The sequence below is a fragment of the Phycodurus eques genome, chromosome 10 (genome assembly GCF_024500275.1).
Source record: "Phycodurus eques isolate BA_2022a chromosome 10, UOR_Pequ_1.1, whole genome shotgun sequence".
Classification (NCBI taxonomy): Eukaryota; Metazoa; Chordata; class Actinopteri; order Syngnathiformes; family Syngnathidae; genus Phycodurus; species Phycodurus eques.
Window position 1 is genome coordinate 17,371,079 of NC_084534.1, and position 20,807 is coordinate 17,391,885.

General features: G+C 40.6%; 2 protein-coding genes across 2 annotated transcripts; one reads left to right on the top strand and one right to left on the bottom strand.

Annotated features, from left to right (window-relative positions):
* The first annotated feature begins 4,927 nt into the window (after positions 1-4,927).
* Positions 4,928-8,598, top strand: LOC133408689 (retinol dehydrogenase 10-B-like). Its single transcript, XM_061687829.1, has 5 exons — positions 4,928-5,403; positions 6,528-6,626; positions 7,823-7,968; positions 8,068-8,199; positions 8,310-8,598. Exons 1-5 carry the CDS (start codon positions 4,954-4,956, stop codon positions 8,428-8,430), a joined length of 948 nt encoding a protein of 315 aa, XP_061543813.1. The 5' UTR covers positions 4,928-4,953; the 3' UTR covers positions 8,431-8,598.
* A 143-nt stretch (positions 8,599-8,741) lies between these two features.
* On the bottom strand, positions 8,742-20,095 carry cse1l (CSE1 chromosome segregation 1-like (yeast)). Its single transcript, XM_061688680.1, is given in 26 exon segments — positions 8,742-9,246; positions 9,333-9,564; positions 9,745-9,891; positions 11,367-11,448; positions 11,579-11,664; positions 11,801-11,898; positions 12,658-12,866; positions 12,979-13,129; positions 13,232-13,329; positions 13,427-13,530; positions 14,265-14,401; positions 14,481-14,542; positions 15,085-15,169; positions 15,243-15,445; positions 15,657-15,722; positions 15,834-15,963; positions 16,043-16,210; positions 16,335-16,427; positions 16,592-16,651; positions 16,654-16,701; positions 16,816-16,906; positions 17,139-17,284; positions 17,369-17,470; positions 17,567-17,709; positions 17,939-18,028; positions 20,005-20,095. Coding segments are annotated over 25 exon segments (2,916 nt in total). The 5' UTR covers positions 18,024-18,028; positions 20,005-20,095; the 3' UTR covers positions 8,742-9,156.
* Between the last annotated feature and the right edge of the window lie 712 nt (positions 20,096-20,807).

Sequence of the window (20,807 nt, forward strand, 5' to 3'; positions counted from 1 at the left end):
GCCTCACAGTTCTGAGGACCGGGGTTCAAATCCGGCCTCGCCTGCATGGAGTTGGAATTTTCTCCCTGTGCCTGCGTGGGTTTTCTCCGGGCACTCCGGTTTCCTCCCACATCCCCAAAACATGCATGGAATGTTCATATACATTGTCTGTATATGTGAATGGTTGTTTGTTTGTTTTCTCTTTGCCCTGCGATTGGCCGGCGACTCAGGGTCACCAGCAAAGAAGATAGCTGCGATAGGCTCCAGCACGGCCGCGACCCTTATGAGGATAAGCAGTACAGAAAATGGATGAATGAATGAATGAAATTTATGGTACGTTTACATGACAATAAGCTAGTGTAAGTACAGTAATAACCACCCGCTATTTGCAAGGGATATAGACTGAGTCATGCCATGAGTAGTGAAAAACTGCAAGGAATTGATGCCCCCAAAAAGTTTTACAATTGACTATAGATGCCACAAGATGGCGCCAAAGCACTATTTTTACATTAGACCAGGCTTTGGTCTGTCGAATAGAAGCTCCTCCCTCACATCAACATGCTGTTCCTTGGCACAGGGATGCCAGAAGATGGTCCCAAAGCACCATTTTCTATGAGAAAGAATGTTGCATAAAGAGCACCAAAACAATTAATTGGTAAAGTTTTCAGGCTATGATAAAAGACAGGTTCCACCAAAAAAAATCCACTAATAGGTGAATTTGCAAGTAGTAAATCGTGAATAGGTAAGAGAACACTATATTGACTTTTTATTTTTATTTGTATTTTTAAATGTAAAAATTACCACAGTATCTACATGATCCCTATTCTTCATATGGACCAGGAAAAACTAAAGACTGAAAACATTGGAATATGCATGCTTGGCCAGTAGGTGGTGATGTTACTTGCTTGTTCTTTTTCAGTTTTATCCATCCCAAGTTTTGGACAGACACAATCTGTTCTGTTCTGTCCAAATTTAAAAAAAAAAAAATTCTCATTGGAAATTATTTAAAATGAAGATTGTTAATTCATTCCAAAAATTCCATAAAAGTCTAAAGAAACATTAACCTGTAACTGTATAACAAAAAAAAATTACAGTAATCTACCATGCATGTTTTTGGGATTTGGGAGGAAACCGGAGTGCCCGGAGAAAACCCACGCAGGTACGGGGAGAACATGCAAACTCCACACAGGCGGAGCCGGGAATTGAACCCCGGTCCTCAGAACTGTGAGGTAGACGCTCGAATCAGTCGTGCACCGTGCCGCCCCCCTATGAGAATATCTAAAATTTATTTGGGATGAATCAAAAGCACTTGAAATGTGCGCTGAGTCCCATTAAACATGAGTTTTAAAGTGATTGGTTAATTCTGACCACAGCCATATCCCCAGTTATAAGAAGGTGTGCACACCTTTGCAACCACACTATCGCAATTGTTTATTTTTACTGGCCCTCGCTAAAATATTAATTTTTTTTAATTGAGTTGTACAATTCAGAGGCTGCAGTACTAGAGGAAAAACTTTTGAAATCATTTATCTTGATCACATTTTTTACAGCACTATATAACAAAAACCAGGCATTTGAACAGGGGTGTGTAGACTTTTCCTATCCATATTTTTCTTGCATATTCATTCCATGTAGGAGGAATAAATCGGTGTCCCACTGGTTTTGTCCACATGTCATGCATAGAAAGAGGTCGTAATGAGAAAGGGTTGATGTGCCACACAGTGAAGGGTCATTAGTATTCATCACACCGTCACACATACTACATTAGTGACAAATCTGTGTGTGACGATGAGCCTCTTAGCATAACAGTTTCTTTCAAACAAAACATAATCTGCTAAATGATTACTTAATGCCCTTATGGATTCATTTCCAGTGTCCTTGCTCATTTTTATACCCTCATGTCCTGTTGTCGAGCGCCACTATATTATTATTATCTATTTTTGCTACCTGAGAGCTGAAGGACTGTCGTTAGGTAACTAATTGTCAAAGCACAACATGCCACACAAGAGATGTATCACATTTATTCAATTTAACCAATAAAACCCTTTATCTTCAGGAGGACGTAACCGCTTCAGCCCCTAATTGTCTCTATCTGCACTGCCCCTTTTTTGTCTGACAACATGTTTGTTGTTGTTTACAAACAGTGTACCAGTTGACTTTGCAGTGGTATCTTTGGGGTTCGAGTTCGACGCATGTAACGTTGTTTGACAGGCTGAAGATTGAGTCTTAAATTGTCTAATGGTGAGCAATTTTGAAGCAATTGCAAAAGCGATACTCCAACCTGGGTCCCATGAGCCTCACTCTATTCCGTCATGTATTCTCACATTTTAAAAGAATGAAAATGAGCATGGGTGATGCTCGTGACTGGAACTCTTAAACAACAGCACTCTCTTGTGGTCTTACATGAGCACTCATTTCATCAAATTTATGGATGGATGGATGACTGGGTGGTGGATTAATAGATGTATAAATGGACAGATGGACAGAGAGAGAGAGAGAGAGAGAGAGAGGACAAAGAATGTGAACCCATTTCTTAAATGTCTGCATATATTAGTCATAAAATATTGTCTGATCTTTATCGAAGTCACAAGAATGAATCGTCATCTTAAACTAATACCACACAAACTATGTATGTTTATATTTTTATAGAGCATCACATGTAAGCATTCACAAGCTAGGTAGGAAAACCAGCAATTTAACAACTGGTTGGTTCAGCAAGATTCCTGGGAATTGTGGCGTGAACAGCTCTCTTGAGCTCATGCCACAGCATCTCAATCGGGTTGAGGTCAGGACTTTGACTGGGCCACTACAGAACACTGATTTTTTTTCTTCTGCAACACCAATCCTCTTTCTAAGGTTCTTTTATTACCTCATTGAGCATTCTGCGCTGGCCCTTTGCTGTCATTGTTTTAGGATGGCCACTCCTTAGAAGAGAAGCAACAGTGCTGAACTTTCTCCATTTATAGAAAATGTGTCTAACCATGGAATGATGAACATCAAGACTATTAGAAATACTTTTTTTAACCTTTTCCAACTTTATACGATGACAATAAACAATAAACAAACAATTATTCTTCTGAGAGCTCTTTTGAGTGAGGCATGGTACACATCAGGCAATGATTGTTGACAGGAGACAATTCTTTAAATAAAAAAAAATTGTGTTTTCTAGTGGCCAGAGCAGCTTGAAGCCACACCTCACTTACTTTTTCTTCCCTGTGCTGTGAATGTTTATGTCATATTCAATTAAAAAATATAAAAACACATCTGTTCATTTATTCTTGTGATTTAGTTAAAGATCTGACCAAATTTTATGACAAATTTAATGCAGAAATTTAAGAAATTCCAAAGGGTTCACCAATGTTTTGCTCCCACTGTAGATAGCTTTTACCAGTAGGAAATATGTACAGTAATTGTCCTGTTGACTGTGTCGAATAATAATTGGAATTCTGAACTTTGTCAGAGCTATTTTGGGATTGTTGTGTCCACATTTTTCAAAGAATTAACAGTCCAGTCACAACTTTAGACTTTTCTAAAGATTACACAAACACCCTTAACTACTACACTGCGTAAACTGCAGTTGTTGTTTTCATAACAAAAGTGCACATTGGCCTGATTGTTCATGAGAGAGAAAAAATTACATATTAGGGATTTGTGTAAACGTGCTAAGGCATTTATTACCTTAACAATGACCTCTCGCTGGGATAATCCACTTTACATTGTATCACTCATAACTCTACAAATGGAATTTCTACAGAATGCACATGGAAAGCACATGTAAGGTGTAAACTATAATTCTGACAGATCAAGGGCAGAGATGGTCATTAAATCAAACTACAATCTGCTCATACCAAGAGTGGCAAAATTGAAACAATAGACAGTATACTTGTCAAAACAGTATATCTGGACACAAAAATGTCTCCAAGTGGTTTTTGGAAATGGAAATTGCAAATTTCTCAAACAGAAATGAACCGACTATTATAGAATAATGCTGGTTAATACAATAGCATATTATAGCAGCAATTTTCAATTACCACACAATTACATATATACCCAATATGTTTGAGGAACGGTTAAAATGCGTTGCATGTAGCAGTTCTTTGCTGGATTATATATTAGTGAATGCTTGTCAACCTCACAATACAGATAATTACTCATTTTAAAGAAAGCATTTGCAACCGCAGTTAAGGCGCAATATCATGTTATCTATTTTGTTCTTCATATATCTGGTTCGGTCCATCAGAAAGAAAGAAAAAGAAAAAGCGTTTTGGTTATTTTGACACTTTTTCATGTTATGCAAATAAAGTCTTTAAATTACATTTTTTTTTTGTTATTGTATTTGGGGAGTATGTTGTCAGTAGGTTATACAATTAAACAAAAATGTTAATTTCCCTCCAACACCTATAGATAGCAAAAGACGGATAATTTTGCAGTGGTCTCTCGATTTCACTCCCCTTTACTAGCAAAATAACGTCGGCAGATGTTTGTACGTTCATATACAGTATGCTAATAAGAACTACAATAAATATGTCATTTGCATAATGCTTATGATTTCAAAGGGAAAAAATGAGTATCTTCCACGATGCAGTGCACCTCGAGGTGCAGTGTAGATCTGCAAAAATAAAACCAACCACAACAATAAACAAAGCATTTTTATTTTTGTTAGTTTTAGATTAGTAGTTAGTCAAAGAAATGCATCTCATTTTCTTACGGGACGATCATGTAATAAAACACGTAAGGTATTGTGTGTTTTTACGGCGTGTAAATCATAAATAATCTCCGCCTGAGTAGAGTTATGAATTTGGTGCCATCAGACCCAAAAAAAAACAAAAAAAAAACAAACAAACAAACAAAAACCAAAAAAAAGAGCTTGTTCTATTGGCGCAGTTTAAGCGGCTACTCTAAAACCTAATCCGGTTATATAAAACGTCCATCCAATCCGCACCACACGACAAAGAAGTCGTTGGAGGCAACACCATGATCGTCCTCGTGGACCTGCTGCTGATGCTCATCGACCTGACCTACGCCATCCTGGCCGCCGTCGTGCAGACTTTCCTGCGGCCGAGGCTGAAGAGCATCGACGGGGAGCTGTGTCTGATCACCGGGGCCGGGGGCGCCCTGGGCCGCCTGTTCGCCCTGGAGTTCGCCAAGGAGGGCGCCCACCTGGTTCTGTGGGACTGCAACGCGGACGCCAACGAGGGCACCGCCCAGCTGGCACGGGAGCTCGGCGTCAAGGTGCACGCCTACACCGTGGACCTCTCCCGGCGCGAGAGCATCTACGAGGCGGCGGGCCGCGTGAGGACGGAAGTCGGGGACGTGTCCATGCTGGTCAACAACGCGGGCGTGGTGGCCGGCAGGAGGCTGCTGGAGTGCCCCGACGAGCTTTTGGAGCGCACCCTCCTCGTCAACTGCCACGCTTTGTTCTGGGTGAGGCGCCACCCGGGTGCGCGAGCGCCGTGATGCTCTCATGAGCAGAGATGACTGAAGTATACTTTGTGCTTAAGTAGGAGTACTTGTGTTAAATGTACTCTTAAAAAAAATAGGAGCACGGATTCAACGTTTACTTCAAAGTAAGCAAGCGCAGACGGAAATGTGCTCACCACAAAAGTATATTGTCGTCAATTATATACCATTGCGAGTGGAAGTGGTACAAATACTCCGTTACTCTTCTGGAGTAAAATCTTCAGGTGTCATACACTGACGATGTTTTATTTGTAATCCTTACATTTGAAAACGGATCCGTACTTCTTTCTACTCCTTAAACTAGAAAAAAATAAAAAATAATAAAAGGTGCTTTGGAGGTTCTCCATAACAACTCTGGTTGCATGTAGCACCCTTGAACGGCACAAGAGTTCTGTACTGGTTCTTTAGAAAGCTCATGCGTTTACTGCACCCATGAGTCTATATAGCAACATAAAATCTTTAGAGGTTCATAGACTGGATATAAACTCTTAAGAAGCATTTAGTTCTTATTTGGAGTTATATAGACCATTATATATTGGTTGCTTCTGGGACCACTAAGAATGGGTGCTAAATAGTACAAGCCAAATTACGCTTTTGACAGTATTCTGAGATGTACCTGTAAATGCTTGGTGGGTCGTATTTAAGAATGGAGCGGGGAGCGTGTGGCCCGCAGGCCATACCTTGCCCACCCCTGCTGTACAGTAGTGGTGCCCATGACAACAACCAGTTAAAGCATGTGACTCTAATGCTGATCCTCTTAAAGCCCCCGTCTTGTGCTAAAATATGAAAGCTCATTCTAACAGCACAGCATATTCACGTAGCGGTCACATCATTAGGGACACCGGCACTATCGTATGGCATACAAGAGCTATGTTTAATATTTTGTCCTTCTCGTGCCATGTTCACTATTATGATGCATCAACTACAATGAAGACGCAGAATTGGGCTACTTCACATTGTCAAGTTAACCGTTTTTGAATGTCATCCCTATATTATGTGTTCAGTAAAACTGCACGTAGAGCGTGCAATCTTGTTAAGTGAGATATTCAGGCCACACTACTAGATTAACATTATATTTCATCACTCAGATGACCAAGGCCTTCCTGCCTCAGATGAAGGCAAAGAACCACGGTCACATTGTAACTGTTGCCAGTGCCCTCGGGCTATTCAGCACCGCATGTGTGGAGGTAAGACGAGCACAATTCACCACTTCTCTAAAGCTGTCATTCTCAAAGTGTAGTACAAGTACTACTTGTGGTACAGGAGAATCATTGAACCAAATGGTCAAACCGCGCACATTTCTAAATACAGTTCAGTTGGACTTAGAATATACTTACATTTGATTGTTCAGACCTGTTTACAATTTATTGTCATACTTGGGGAGGAGCCAAGTATTTCTCAAGGTGGTAATTGATGTAAAAACTCTTGAGAACTGCTCTACCGTATACAATTAAATTTAGCAGGTGCTGCTTTGGTGGGAAAGTAATTCATTAGACAGGTGTGATTCAATTGCAAAATTATGCATAGCACGTCCATCCATCCATCCATTTTCTGAGCCGCTTATCCTCACTAGGGTCGCGGGCATGCTGGAGCCTATCCCAGCTGTCATCGGGCAGGAGGCGGGGTACACCCTGAACTGGTTGCCAGCCAATCGCAGGGCACATACAAACAGACAACCATTCGCACTCACATGCACACCTACGGGCAATTTAGAGAATCCAATTTATGCATGTTTTTGGAATGTGGGAGGAAACCGGAGTGCCCGGAGAAAACCCACGCAGGCACGGGGAGAACATGCAAACTCCACACAGGCGGGGACGGGGATTGAACCCGGGTCCTCAGAACTGTGAGGCTGACGCTCTAACCAGTCGTCCGCCGTGCCGCCCATAGCACGTCTCAATGCTTATTCATCATTTCATCAATATCATTCAGACGTTTGTTTGTTTGTTTTTCCAGTTGGTGTTCCTGCCAGCTCTCTCTGCCCTTTTTGTGTTATTTTGGTACTGTGGAGGCCTCTACCTCAATTTGCCAATGAAGCAGCATGGTAACTGTGACTAGTGCATGTCATCGTTTTGAAAGGAACACGCCCCTCGAATCCTGCCTAGCAACAAGGGGCCATGCAAACGAGTGTGTGGGGGAATAAGGGAAATTCTGTTATTACATTTCTGTGGTTCCCTTTCAGTTGTAAATCTTTGACTCCTTTATAAAACTTGTCTTTGTAATTCATACATTTATATTGTAAGACAAAAGAACAAAAGGCAGTGAGAGAGAGCATCATAACTAAATGGATGGTGGGCCACCAATGTTTTTGTTTAAAATATTGTTCCAGTGTCCAATTAATAGAAATGTTACATGCTACTTATATTGACCCTATTTCCTGCAGGATTACTGTGCCAGTAAATTTGGAGCAGTCGGTTTCCACGAATCACTGACCCATGAGTTGCTAGCAGAGGAGCTTGATGGAATTAAAACAACTCTAATTTGCCCTTACATTGTGGAGACAGGGATGTTCGCAGGATGTAAGATAAGGTGAAATTCTATTGCAGATCATTTTATTTTCTAGCTGACATAGTTCAATTAGCGCAGTAATGCTCGAGCCTCTGCTTCTAAAATTAATCTCTGTTTCAGGAAGGAGTTTCGCAGTTTAATCCCACCATTGGAGCCTCTGTACACCGTTCAGCAGTCCATGACAGCCATTTTAGCAGAACAGCAAATGATCTGCATCCCTCGTCTTATGTACATCCCATTTGTGACCCGAGCGTAAGTGCAGCTCACTTTTCACACAACCTCCTCCTAAACAGATGACAAAAGTATTGACGTTATGGGACCAAGGTGGCAACTAATTGTGTTGTACTCTCTTCTCTCTGTAGTTTACTACCATGGGACGCAAATGTTGCCACATATCGCTTCATGGGAGGAGACAAATGTATGCTGCCCTTCATCAAGAATGTTGAACAGAGGACATCAAACGGCCATATCAAATCATCCTGAGACTACCTTCGTCTTCTACAGTATTTAATATCAAGTGTATTTTTTTGCTGAAATTGAATGCCTGATTACTTCTACAGTGAAAACTATCTATTTTTACATGAAACCTCAGAACCTAATAGTAATAAAAAAAAGGTGATCATGCGGTCTCCCTTATTGGCCTGGTGAAAGTGAAAAGTCAGCAAAATGCACTTCGGATATTCCTCCCCTTTGAGGACGCCAAAATAAGGGGATTTAAACCGCTAATTTTATTCACATTGGAGAATGTGATGCACATACCCAAGGTACAAACTGAAGTGATGCGGAGGCCATAATGCTATACAAGTGCCTCTTTTTATTCACATAAAAACTGTCAAAACAGCCTACACATGAACAAAGCTACAGGAAACATGCAACACAATTCAAACATACAAAAAAATCCCAAATAAATTTTAAATCAGATGTTCACTGTCTTTTGCTAGAGCTGCTGGTGGAAAAAGTGAATGATGGATTTTTGCTTGTTTCTTCTTCCAACTTTTGGCTCACAACAAAACGCAAGAGCGCAAAAACCAAAACTGTGTGTTAAGCTACCGTTTGGTCATCGTCTTTAAAACACTTAAAAACTAATCATCACCTTCAAGAGAAAACCCTAAGTGGTCAATGATTACCTCTGGGGGGGGATTCCATTGTTTGATGGTAGTCGAGCGTGTAACGATTACGGCATCCTTTTGAACTGAACAGCATTGTCTTTCAGACAAGTTGCACGTTGGCTCCCTGTAAATAAGTCTGCAGAAACTGGAGGGCCTCAGTATTCATACTGCTACTCAGCATTGATGGAACCTACACCAAAAGATTAACAACCCATTAGAGAAGCCCTGATCAAAATGTTTAGCACACGCTTAAGCGCTTTCCATAAAAAAACATACCCTTCCCGGACAGGCTGTAGAAAGCTTGTGGAGCGAATGGGCCAACAATATTTTAGGATTGCCGACAGCATCTCCGATGGGGTCGTACTCCTTCTTTCCAGCAAATGCCAGCTGTGAGAAAGCAGTCTGATAGCCGGGTGTGTCTTCAATGTCAATGAAATGCTCATCATCCGGGATGCTGTCATCTTCGGGCAGCTCAAAGAGACCAATGAGGGCCTGGAGCAGTGGGGTCCTGACCGAACACATACTCAATTATGTAGGATGTACAATTAAGGAATTTCAAATTATAAGGAGGGCATCTTTACAAGTCCCATCCATTAGGATGAAACTGTCAGCAAGTAGTCCTCCAGCCATTTATTTCATATGGCATGCACTTTGACTAAAGTAAATACAAGTGGGGCTGACCGCTTACCAGAGCTTCGTGTACTCTGTGTCCATCATAGCAGGGCATTCAGTGAGTACCTTTGTGATACCAACAGCACAGATCTTTTTCTCAACTGTTCCAGACACTTTTTGAACCTCTGGAATAACGATTTTCTCCAAGACCATACCAAACATTCTGGACAAAACACAAGACATAAATAGAGTATACGATACATTGAATAATGTTAGTTGACATTCTATTTTGTATGGAGAGCTAAGTGTGAGGTAATTGTGAACACATTCAAGATGCCTCTTGAGAAATAAGATCTTCAGCTCCTCAAAGCTTAAATATCTTGGACTTCAGCTAGGACTGTAAGGATAATTACTATGTTGACTTCCAGTTTGATAAATAAAATGGACACGATAGTTTTTCCAGACTCAATAAATTGTCATTGTTTTGGTCAACCAGCGCGCGGATCACACAGTAAGCCCACAGCATTGGACGGCTGGTCATTAGCCGCTAGTGGGCTCATGGAACATCAGCGGACCAGTACGCTGTTGCCAGTGTTTGCTTCGTCCAATACTCCACAGCCTTGCTGCATGTGCAGCATGCAGATTCACACAACAGAGACACTTCAGGAAAAGTTCAATGTTTATTGCGTTTGCTAGCCCGCGAGCTAACTAGCTAGCGTGTTAAGGAGCTAAACAGCTTGCTCCACAGCGGTGATGTCGTTTAAAACGTCAGCACTTCATTTCGAGTTGTTGTGTGTGTGTTACGCCCCAATTAACACACACGATAAAGTTGACTGTTCATTATATTTGCTAGCTTGCAAGCTAACGCGCCAGCTAGCTAAGGAGCTGAACAGCTTCCGACACCACAGCACAGTCTCTCTCCACGGCAAAGTTAACTGTTTATTAAGCATAACCTCAGAGTTACACGTTATTCAGCCAGTAGTTGACTATAGCGAACATCAACGTATATTTGATTGATTGGTGAAGGGCTCATCTTCTGCGGACCAGCCAGTCTTGCAGCTCTCTATTATTACAAACCTAGGAGCATTTCGATCGCAGAGTAAAGAAAACAATTTAATAGAGAAATAAAAAAGGAACTTCTACCAACAATAATACTGATTTAAAAGAAAAATAAATAAATAACGGGCCTTATTTTTCATGATTTCAGAGGCATAAAAAAAACGTCAGCATTGTTTATCGTGATAGTTTTTGGGAAAATATATACATCTTATATCTTAAAAAAATTGTAATGCGACAGGCTTAGCTGCAGTTCACAAACCTAATGCCACACCCCATTTGAAACAAACTGCATAGAAACTATAACATGACAGAGATATCTTGAGAGCCATTTTAAAAAACTCTGACAGAATGCCTGTAATTTAGATAGTATCCATCCAATATATACTTCCCATAACACATCTTACTAAGTTGAATTAAAATCCATCGACTCACCAAAATAATAACTCATGAGTTTTTCCACATCTAAAAATAAACGGAGCCACCCGAGGACATGATTGACAACCTGTCTCGTGTTTGGCAAGATTTGCGCCTTGGCAAAGAGCAACTAAGCATATTGCCATTGTACAACATAAGCTGTCATGTTCACATTGTGACCCAACTCGAACTTGATCAATGGTGACACGTTCCAAACTGACTTACTTAGGTTGGATGCTGTCAAAAATCTCCTGGAGTGCAATAGCTCCGTACTTGACACAATACAGATTGACAAATACCAAGAAACCTGTGAGGAGGATATGAAAAGGGAACTGTTGATAACCCATTATGTAATGGAACAATACACTGTATACTTTGAAATTCATAGGCACACACTTTAGAAGGGTAATGCGGTGAACTTAAATGACTATACTCACTCTTGATAAACTTGGTGGTTTTGGAGCTTTGGAGTCTCTGGAAAAGCAAAATGAATATCTGCTTCCTGTACTGAGTGAGGGACTCTCTGACCAAAAAAATAAATAACATTAAAAAAATAAAATTTAAAAAAATATTTAAAAAAACAGCAAGAAAAGTGTCATGAGCAGTCAATCGTGGCCACCACTCAAAGTTCAAAGAGGCTGAGACAAGAGCAGACTTACGGGGGCATGTGCTCGATGATGCTGTTGAGCAGGTAAAATCCTTGGTGGTCATTTGCCTTGGAGGCAATAAGCTTTTGGAAAACACCGAGCAGTCCAGGCTGAGGAGGAAAGATGAAGATAATTTAAGTGGGCATTAACCTCTCAGCTAATGAACAAAAACACTTGACCAAAACATTAGGTAGCATTACACAATTTTATAATTAATAACGTATAATAATGTTTAGCTTTTAGGCTTTTCATAACGTTTATCATAGTAGCTGTGGTGTGCTACGCTACATGAGAGGCTTTTCTGATATTTGAATATTTATTTATTTTTTCTAATTTAGCCAAATAAGGTAACCAAATGAACCAATCTTTTATGCATTAAATAACACAGGTGTACATAGTGAAATTATTTACTGTATACAGGGTGTCCCCAGTAAATTGCTACAATTTCATAGTCTAATGACATAGCCAATTGTCGCTCAATTGATATCAAATTTGAAAGAGGTCTAAAAACTAACCAAATTCCATCTCCCCCCCCCCCCCATCCCAGGGTGAAGACAGAAGATCACAGTACCTACCACTCTTATTTTACACAGCTAAAATTCAAGCGAAATAAAATCTGTGTCATTGTGAACCCAGCTACAAAATGTAAATCCATGTGAATACATAATCTTGACAAATACATTTTGTATTTTTAAACATGAATCCTGTTTAATTGTGATTTTATTTAGGACATGTAGTTACTTGGATATTTACATTTGAAATGTCTCTTTTTTTGGGTGGGGAGGACACTATAATGCAAAAATAAAAAAACTGTAAAATCAAGTAGGACATTAATACTTTTTGTTGTGCACAAAACTGCTATCACATACTATTTTATCAGCAGCAGATACAGCAATAGTGGCACCCCCCTTTTCCATGTAGGCCTGAAGCAGGCGCACCAGAGGGGGGATGTTACCCGTACGCTCCCACAGCACAGGCTGCAGTAGGTGAGGGAATAAAGCCATGTAGGAAGAAGGAATTGAGTTGGAATGCATCTCCAGGAGGAGCGACATCACCTGGAATACGTATGGGAGAAACTCTGCAACAAGGCACAAAAGTCAAGATGAACGCATGGGCTTCAATCAGCCAACAGCCACTGTATCTCCACAAACAGGATATTTCCACAACATTGTTTAATGGAGAAAGCTGACCCTGGACATCATTCTGGAGGATCTCTGTGAAAACAGGGAAGAGAGCTTCCTCAAAGCTGCCAACAGTGGCAGGGTTAGCCTTACAGGTGATCCGAACAGACAGGCAGAGGGACTCAAACAGGTAGTGGTTAAAGTGTGGCTTACTCGGGTTCTGAGGGTGACACACAAAAAGACTTTATTGTATTCCAAATACACACAGGCATTGTGGGAAAAGTGCTTTGTATTTACAAAACAGCAAGTGAGTGCAGGCTACCTTGCTGACTAAAAGTAGCTTCTGAGTGAGCTGATCAATTAAAGTGGGAATGTAAGGAACAATGGATTCCTGGAGCAGTGAGAAGCTTCGCATGATGGCTTGGGGGGAAAAAAAGAAAAAGAAACAAAGGCAACATCAAATAAATATGTAGGCGGCTACCTGGTGAGAATATTTAGAGGACAAAGTCGAGCTCACCTTTCATGATGTATTCATTTTCTGATGAACCAGGAAGTGCCATTGCCTTAAACAGGTTGGTGAGGAGCATGTCAGTAAAAGGTGCCATCTCCACAGCAGTGATACTGAGATACGAGCAGTCAAAAAGGAGTAGTTTCACAACATAGTTAACATATATTTGCACTAGATATGGTATCAGATTCTGACTGTATGATGACCTGGAGCAAAAATATTGCAGTTTCACAGCTCTAAAATGTATTTTTAAACTGTTTGTGTAAATGACTTTTTACCACTGAACGCAACCTCTTATCTTTAAACAACATATAGAATATTACCTGCATTAGTAAATGTAAAAAACATAAATTGTTTTTTCTAAATAAAATCTAAATATAGCACAACAGTAAACGTCCTTTTATTTCTCAGAAACTGTGGAGGTACGTCACTGCTTTTCTCCACTTTGTGAAGTGAGGTCAGAGCAGAAACAAGCTGTTCTTAGCCATGCTACTTTGCTCGTTATCTGCCTCAGTCCCGAGTCCAGAGTATTTATTTCAACAATTGTAGACAAGATAACTCTTGTTGCAGACTTTTTCAATAAGGGGAAAATTTGTGGGGATCACTGACTGCTTGCACCAAAAATGGGGGGAGGGTTCGTGTTACTTTGCCTGCACTTACAACCCCCCCAATAAAAGATAAAATAACATGGGGAAAAAAAACAGTTCATATCGCTGAGGGAGTTTTTAAAACTGCAGTATACCTTGAAACCAGTAACCAGCCCACTCCTATCTGCACATGGTAGATGGCATTAGTTGAGCTTAATAATAAGGTCAATCTGTTTCACTATATACCGCTAGACACTCACAGTGTTGCATTGTTTTGGCCCCTCATAGTAAACAGCCTCTCCAAAGCATGGGCAGCATATGTGTGTTCAACAGTGCTCTCTGCCTGCAAGTGAGATATCAAGAGAGGAACAGCCTGCAGCAGTTGCTCCTTAGGAAGCTGAAAGAGAGGCACAAGTAATTTTCTTAGTTATTCAGCATTGGGATGTATACACAAAGGAGAAGGCGTTTCAGCATACCTGGCTTCTAAAGATCATCACATACTTGATGGCGTCTGCCTTCAACACTGGGAATTCATTGACTGCAATGACATTATCAAGCCCTTGCATATAAATGTCAAAACATATACAGTACATATACTTTTAAGAAGAATAATTGGCCACTGCATTTTGTACATCCCATTTTTTCTTTTTGAACAACCTTTGGCTTTCGATCTTTAGGACTCGTCTCATGCAGAATTAGTTCGAGGCTGACTTCTAAGAGTTAATGGCGAAAACAGCCTGGACAAGCTGAAGAAACTTGAATTAGACTGACAAAAGCAAATGAAATGCATTGCAGGCATTTTTCATATTCTATACGTACAGTGGACCCCGGCTATTTGCAGGAAATTGAGACAAGGTATGCCGCGAATAGCATCAATCCGCGAATAATTGATGGCCATTATAATTCCACTGAAAAAAAAAACTAATATTGAATAACCGGGGATATACCGCTAATAGACATTTTAAGGGTTGGTTCACCTTAAAGTAAAACAAAATAAGTTTTAAAAAAAAATCTGTGAATAGGTGAATCTGCGGGTGCCGAACCGCAACTATGCAGGGAGCTAATAAGGTGACGTCTTACCGTTAGCGGATTTTAGGTCTGTGAGAATGTGATTCACGAAGAACTCAGTCAAATTCACCAATTCATTGGCTTGTGTTATTCCGTGCTAGGGGGGAAACAAGAGGCAATTATGCAAATGTGATCATTTAATAATACACGAACAAAACCATCACCAATACCTTCTGCGTCTGTGCTTTTGATGCTAGTGACGTGACTAAATAGATGGCGGCATCTTTGTGCTTCCAGTTAGCACCAGGGTTCTTTGCGTACTCGGCCAGCATCGAGTTCACATACCCAGAGAAGATGGCTGTGACTGGGCCTTCGAAAAATTTACAAAGACCTCTTACTAAGTCACAGGCTGCCCTACGTCGAGTGTCAATGTCTGAGAAAAGAAGAGGGCCATGAATGAAGGATATGGAAAATAAACTGATACACATGCAAGGCATTGTTTTTATCACTACCTGGCATTACCACTCAAACTCATGTTGATGAGCAATAAAGATAACATTTGACAATGAAATGTTATCTATTTTTAATGTCAAACTGTTGAATCAATCACCAAACATTAAGTAAGGCAACAATTTCATCCTTACCAGAGCCTTCAAGGTCTCTCCGGATATATTCTTCAGAGTTATCTTCAAAAGCCTCCTCATCCGCACCTAACCAAGTATTGCAGACAAGACAGTCAAAAGTCACAATAGCAAGAGCATGTTCGTATACAAGCACATTTCCACATGCCATCAAAGACTACTAATAAACCATTCACTTACTTCTGAACTCCATATTGGGCACAATGACCTTCTCACAAATGCTAGTGAGTGTATTCTGATCCTCAAATAGATGTTTGTAGTGTGGCCTTTCACAGACCGATGCCAAAAACTGGATAGCATTGCTCACAAGCTACAACAAAACAAAACGGATTAAATGTCAGACTTGACACAAAAATGAAACGGCACCGAATTTCAGTGTGTAAACTTACCAGGTCATATTTAACTTCCTGGCCTGTAGAAACTAAGAGGTTCCAGATAGCAGTGACAAAACGAGGAAGATATGGCTGGAACTCTTCATCATACTTCTGAGCATAAAGCGCAGCATTGTCACAAATTTGTGACTTCAGGAGCTCCAGGAGACCTGCTTCCTCCTCATCCTAAGAAATCAAACAGCAAAGACTATAAACCTTTTTGGGGGGGGGCAGGGGGGGGAAATGCAAATTTGAGTGCAAGTTTTCTTCTTATTATTATTTAAATAAAACAACCAAAGTAAACACTTACATCTGTTTGTAAAAGTTTATTATCCAAAGTCAGAAGCGCATGGAAATTGGTCATCCAGGTTTCCATGTTATCTTCAAAAAACTCAGGAAGGTCCTGTACAACAACACAGAATTCGGGGCCAATATAAATTAATGACTCATTAAGGGGATCCATTCCTTAGCGTGACAAAGCACAGAATGACAAAGACTAGCTTGTCCAGAGTGACAAGAGGTTTTTAGGACAATTCTTTTATCATACATTGAATGAACATCACAGACCTGAAAGTTAAGACTGTAGAAAAGCTTGGAGATCAGTGTAAGTGAGGAGAAAGAGGACTTTCAACGCACTTGATAGCAGTAGCATGAGTCTGACACAACTCAATAGTGGCCTGTAACAAAGAAGGAAAAAAATATATATATATATTTACGGTGGACATTGATGGTTTCAAAATGTGTGTGGTTTTCTGGAATGGAAGAAATGGAAGACAAACAATAAGACAAACCTTGAACAACTCCGTCAGAGGTAAGGCAAATGTGTCGAGAACTAGTTTGATCTCCAACCAAAGCTCATTTGACTTAAATTCGTGGCGATACCTGAGGGGATAGACAATTTGGAGACAAAGAGCGAGGCATTCAGTACAATGTGGATTGATTTAAAGGTTATACTGGGACTAATGGGCAAGACTGTTTTCAGTAGACAGAGGAAAGTGATAGACACTAGTGTGATACTGTACATGGAAAAGACAGCTTGTGAACAGCGGTTGTGCGATTTGCTAATTGCATTGGATTAGAATGCCTGTTTGCATCTTCCAGAAATGACCTCTACCTCTTGAAGAGAGAGTGTGCAGTGCGGAGCACTCCATTGATAATATGGAAGTCTCCACTTCTGAACCGGGTCACCATCTCTGTTAGAAGGTCGGGCCACTTCTGAGGGAAGTCTTCCCGTCCGATGATGCTGATAGCATCACTCAACTGAAAAAGAAGAACCAACAGAGGCTTGATTTAAAAACATAAAAGAACGAATGAAACTCCTTAATACACTTTATGATTGTTTACCTGCTTCTGAATCTGTTCTGGACTGCTTAGCATCAGATTAACAATGTTTGCTTTGACTGTTGTTCTATCTTGTTCCGAAATTTTGTTCGGCTCGTCTTCAACCTTTAGAGAAATATCATACAATAAATCATAAAATTCATAACAAACGCCACGACATCAATAACAAAATAATCGTAATACAGCAGTCATAAAACTCACAATGCGCCAGTTCCTTTTGATGTAGTTTTTGAATGTAACAGCAGCGCAGACCCGAATAACATTGTCTTGGGACTTTTCAAGCAAAGTTAGAAGTAGTAAGGGGTAGTTCTGGTTTCCCTCCACGGACTCAAGAAACTTCTCAGCTATGAAAGAGAAAGAATACAAAGCAGGTGACAACCCATCACTAACATGCCCATTGACAGTAGCAAAGAATGTTTTTAGCAGTCTTTGCATAAACCATACATAAACACACAGACATTTTTATATTAAAAAAAACAACAACAACCCACAGCCCTAAAGAGGATAAGCTGTATAGACGACGGACAGATGGAGGAAAATAACAAAATATTAATAAATGCCTGCTCATCTAACCTGGACGTCTGACAGTTGGGTCTGGGTCCAGTGTTTTTCTGAGGAACTCTGTGAGGGTTTGTAGGTTTGCATCATTCAGTTCCATGGTTGCTACTGGGAGGAAGAAGGCAAGAGTGAGACACTGCTAGCAAAATGCATTTGCTTTTAATTGTCAACTGGTGTGAATGTGGGTGTTAAATGGTTGTTTGTCTACTGTGATTTATTGAGTGCACTTGTGCATTTCAGCGACAGAGACTCTCCAGGCTTTGCTTTTTAGCCACAGGAAATATAAATTTGAAATATAGATAAGTATTATTGAAAAACAACACATTTACTGTACAGTATATACTGTACGGATATGGCACTGATATGGCTTAGCTGGATGTCGCTTTATACCCTAAAACAATTTTTGTTCTGAAAGCTGGAAGCCCGCAGTCCACACTCTTGCACTTAATGTTTTTCTGTTCAGTAGTTTTGTGCCATCGTTGAATGGCAATTTTTATGAGAGCCCTTTGCGGTGATGGGGGGGAGATCACAATATGTGGTCATTTTTGTTGTTTGCTTTAAACTGAGTGACCTTAAATACATGCATTTTGGGTATAAAATATATTAAACTGTGATGCACATTGGTTCAAGACAAAAAAATTATATGCACATATTTTGTCCATATTTAAAATGGAATTTTGGTCATACACCCGGTTAGTAAGTGTTCAGTCTTATGTCCATCCATCATTTAAAATGGCCACTCCTAATCTACAACATTCAGACACCGTTCAACTGCCATTCAAATTTTAAATCGCAGCAAATCTAGTGGCCGACGGACGGCCACTCATGAGAACTAAGTTTAGTTGCGTCATTCGGTATGTGGCAGGCTGAGGTTCATTGACAACTCTGGGGTGTTTATAGGTGCGAAGAGTTGTTTGTCTAGAATTGACTGGCGACCAGTCCCAGTTCAGGGCGTTCCTCGCTTCTCCTGCAAAGTTATTTTAGCTTCACTGAAGACTAAATCAGGAGTGTCAAACCAATTTTTCATATGTCTCTTGGTTTGACTCCTGGGGCCCGTGGTTGCTTGATTTGAATGATTTTCTTTTAGGGACCACAAACTGATGTGGTGGACCGGATGTGCCCCCCTTGGACCTTGAGTTTGACACTTGCGCTCTAAAATGTCCAGAGGTGTGTATGTGAGCGTGAATGGTTGTTTCTTTTTGGTTTGCTTTGGTTGGTTCTGTCCTGCAATTGACTGGCGACCTGTCCTAATCCAGGGTGTGCTTCTCACACCAAGTGAGTAAACCTTAACCGTCCATAGGTATTTATATGAGTGCTTACTGGCGACCAGTGCAAACTGTTCCCTGCCTCTTGCCCAAAGTCAGCTGGGATATGTACCAGCTCAACCTCTATCCTAATGATGACAAGCGATATTAAAAAATAAATAAATAAAATGAAAGACTGTACCGAACTACATCCAAGTTAGAAACCAGTGGAGTAGCGTCGAAAAAGTATCAATGAGAATTTGGCTCATTCGTTAAGGCTAATTCATTTAAACGTTAAGGGCCTGGTGTAGTTTTATCTGAATAAACATTACGTTTAAATATACGAACGGACAGGTCAAAGTTGGGCAGTATTTTTGTCACACTATACATCGCCCCCCTTACTACTAATCATTCAAAATTTCAGCCTAGCCTTGACGTTAGCTCGCTCGCAGCTAACTTAGCAACAGATGCTACACTCCAGCATTCACTCAACTGGCCCAGCTGACTCCAGATCAGTTTGACGTCTAAAAGCTAGGCTGGAAAATTGACATCTCTTGGTACGCGCTGGTGTACATTTTAAAGCTTTTAAATTATGTTTAGTTTGGTTTATAATGTTATCTCAGCTCCAGAGACGGGAGATAAATCATTCAAGCAGCATGGAGTGTCAGCACTTGTAAATAAAAACCACGGCTAGCCTTTCGCGCTAACTTGCTAATACAGGGATAAAGTTAGCTCATTCCTAAGCTAAAGGCTTCTCCTCGCGATCTAATAGCTAATGGATCCCAGTGTGTGTTTTTGAAGTCCCAGTCACTATTGCGAACAAGCAGGCAGCCTTACCGTCAGTGTGAGATGTAGCGCTAGGAGTCTCACACGCACACAAAACACCGCACGCTCGTGCTCGCCGTGCCAGCTTTCAAACGTCTCGAGCAAAAGGAACTGCGCGGTCACACGATTGCGCATGCGCACGTCAAACTACAAGAGAAAGCTACGCCCATAGACAACCACGATTGGGTCATTCTATGAAAATTGTGTCTTTTTGACCAACAAATTCATGGTTTTGGGGGAGTTTTGTATCATTTTAAAAATAAAAACTAAAAGATAGTCTCATAACAGTTGACCACTTACCATTACAAAGCAACATAAATTACATCTTAATGTGTTTTAATAGGCGGCACGGTGGACGACTGGTTAGCGCATCCGGCTTGGGTTTTCTCCCGTTTCCTCCCACATCCCAAAAACATGCATGGTAGGTTAATTGAAGAGTCTAAATTGCCCATAGGTGTGAATGTGAGTGCGACTGGTTGTTCGTTTATATGTGCCCTGCGATGGGCTGGCGACCCGTTCAGGGTGTACGCCGCCTCTGGCCCGAAGATAGCTGGAATAGGCTCCAGCACGCCCGCGACCCTAGTGAGGATCAACAGTACAGAAAATGGATGGATGGATATTGAAAATAAAATGCTTGTTCTGCCTTTTTGGCACTGGCGTTACCAACGTTATAGATGATAATTCAGGTTTCCTTGGATGTAATTGGACTATTTAATTTACAAATTTAATCAAAGAAAGAAACAGTTAATGACTTAAGACTTAAAAAATAGTAAGTTCAAATATGTACAAGGATGTCCTTTTTGGCTCATGTTAGG

What these genes read in the sequence shown, in the direction of transcription:
- LOC133408689 (XM_061687829.1), top strand. Translation starts at nt 4,954, where the DNA reads ATGATCGTCCTCGTGGACCTGCTGCTGATGCTCATCGACCTGACCTAC. An exon ending in TCAGCACCGCATGTGTGGAG is followed by an intron (nt 6,627 to 7,822) that starts GTAAGACGAGCA and finishes TATTTCCTGCAG; the next exon opens with GATTACTGTGCCAGTAAATT. An exon ending in ATCCCATTTGTGACCCGAGC is followed by an intron (nt 8,200 to 8,309) that starts GTAAGTGCAGCT and finishes TTCTCTCTGTAG; the next exon opens with TTTACTACCATGGGACGCAA.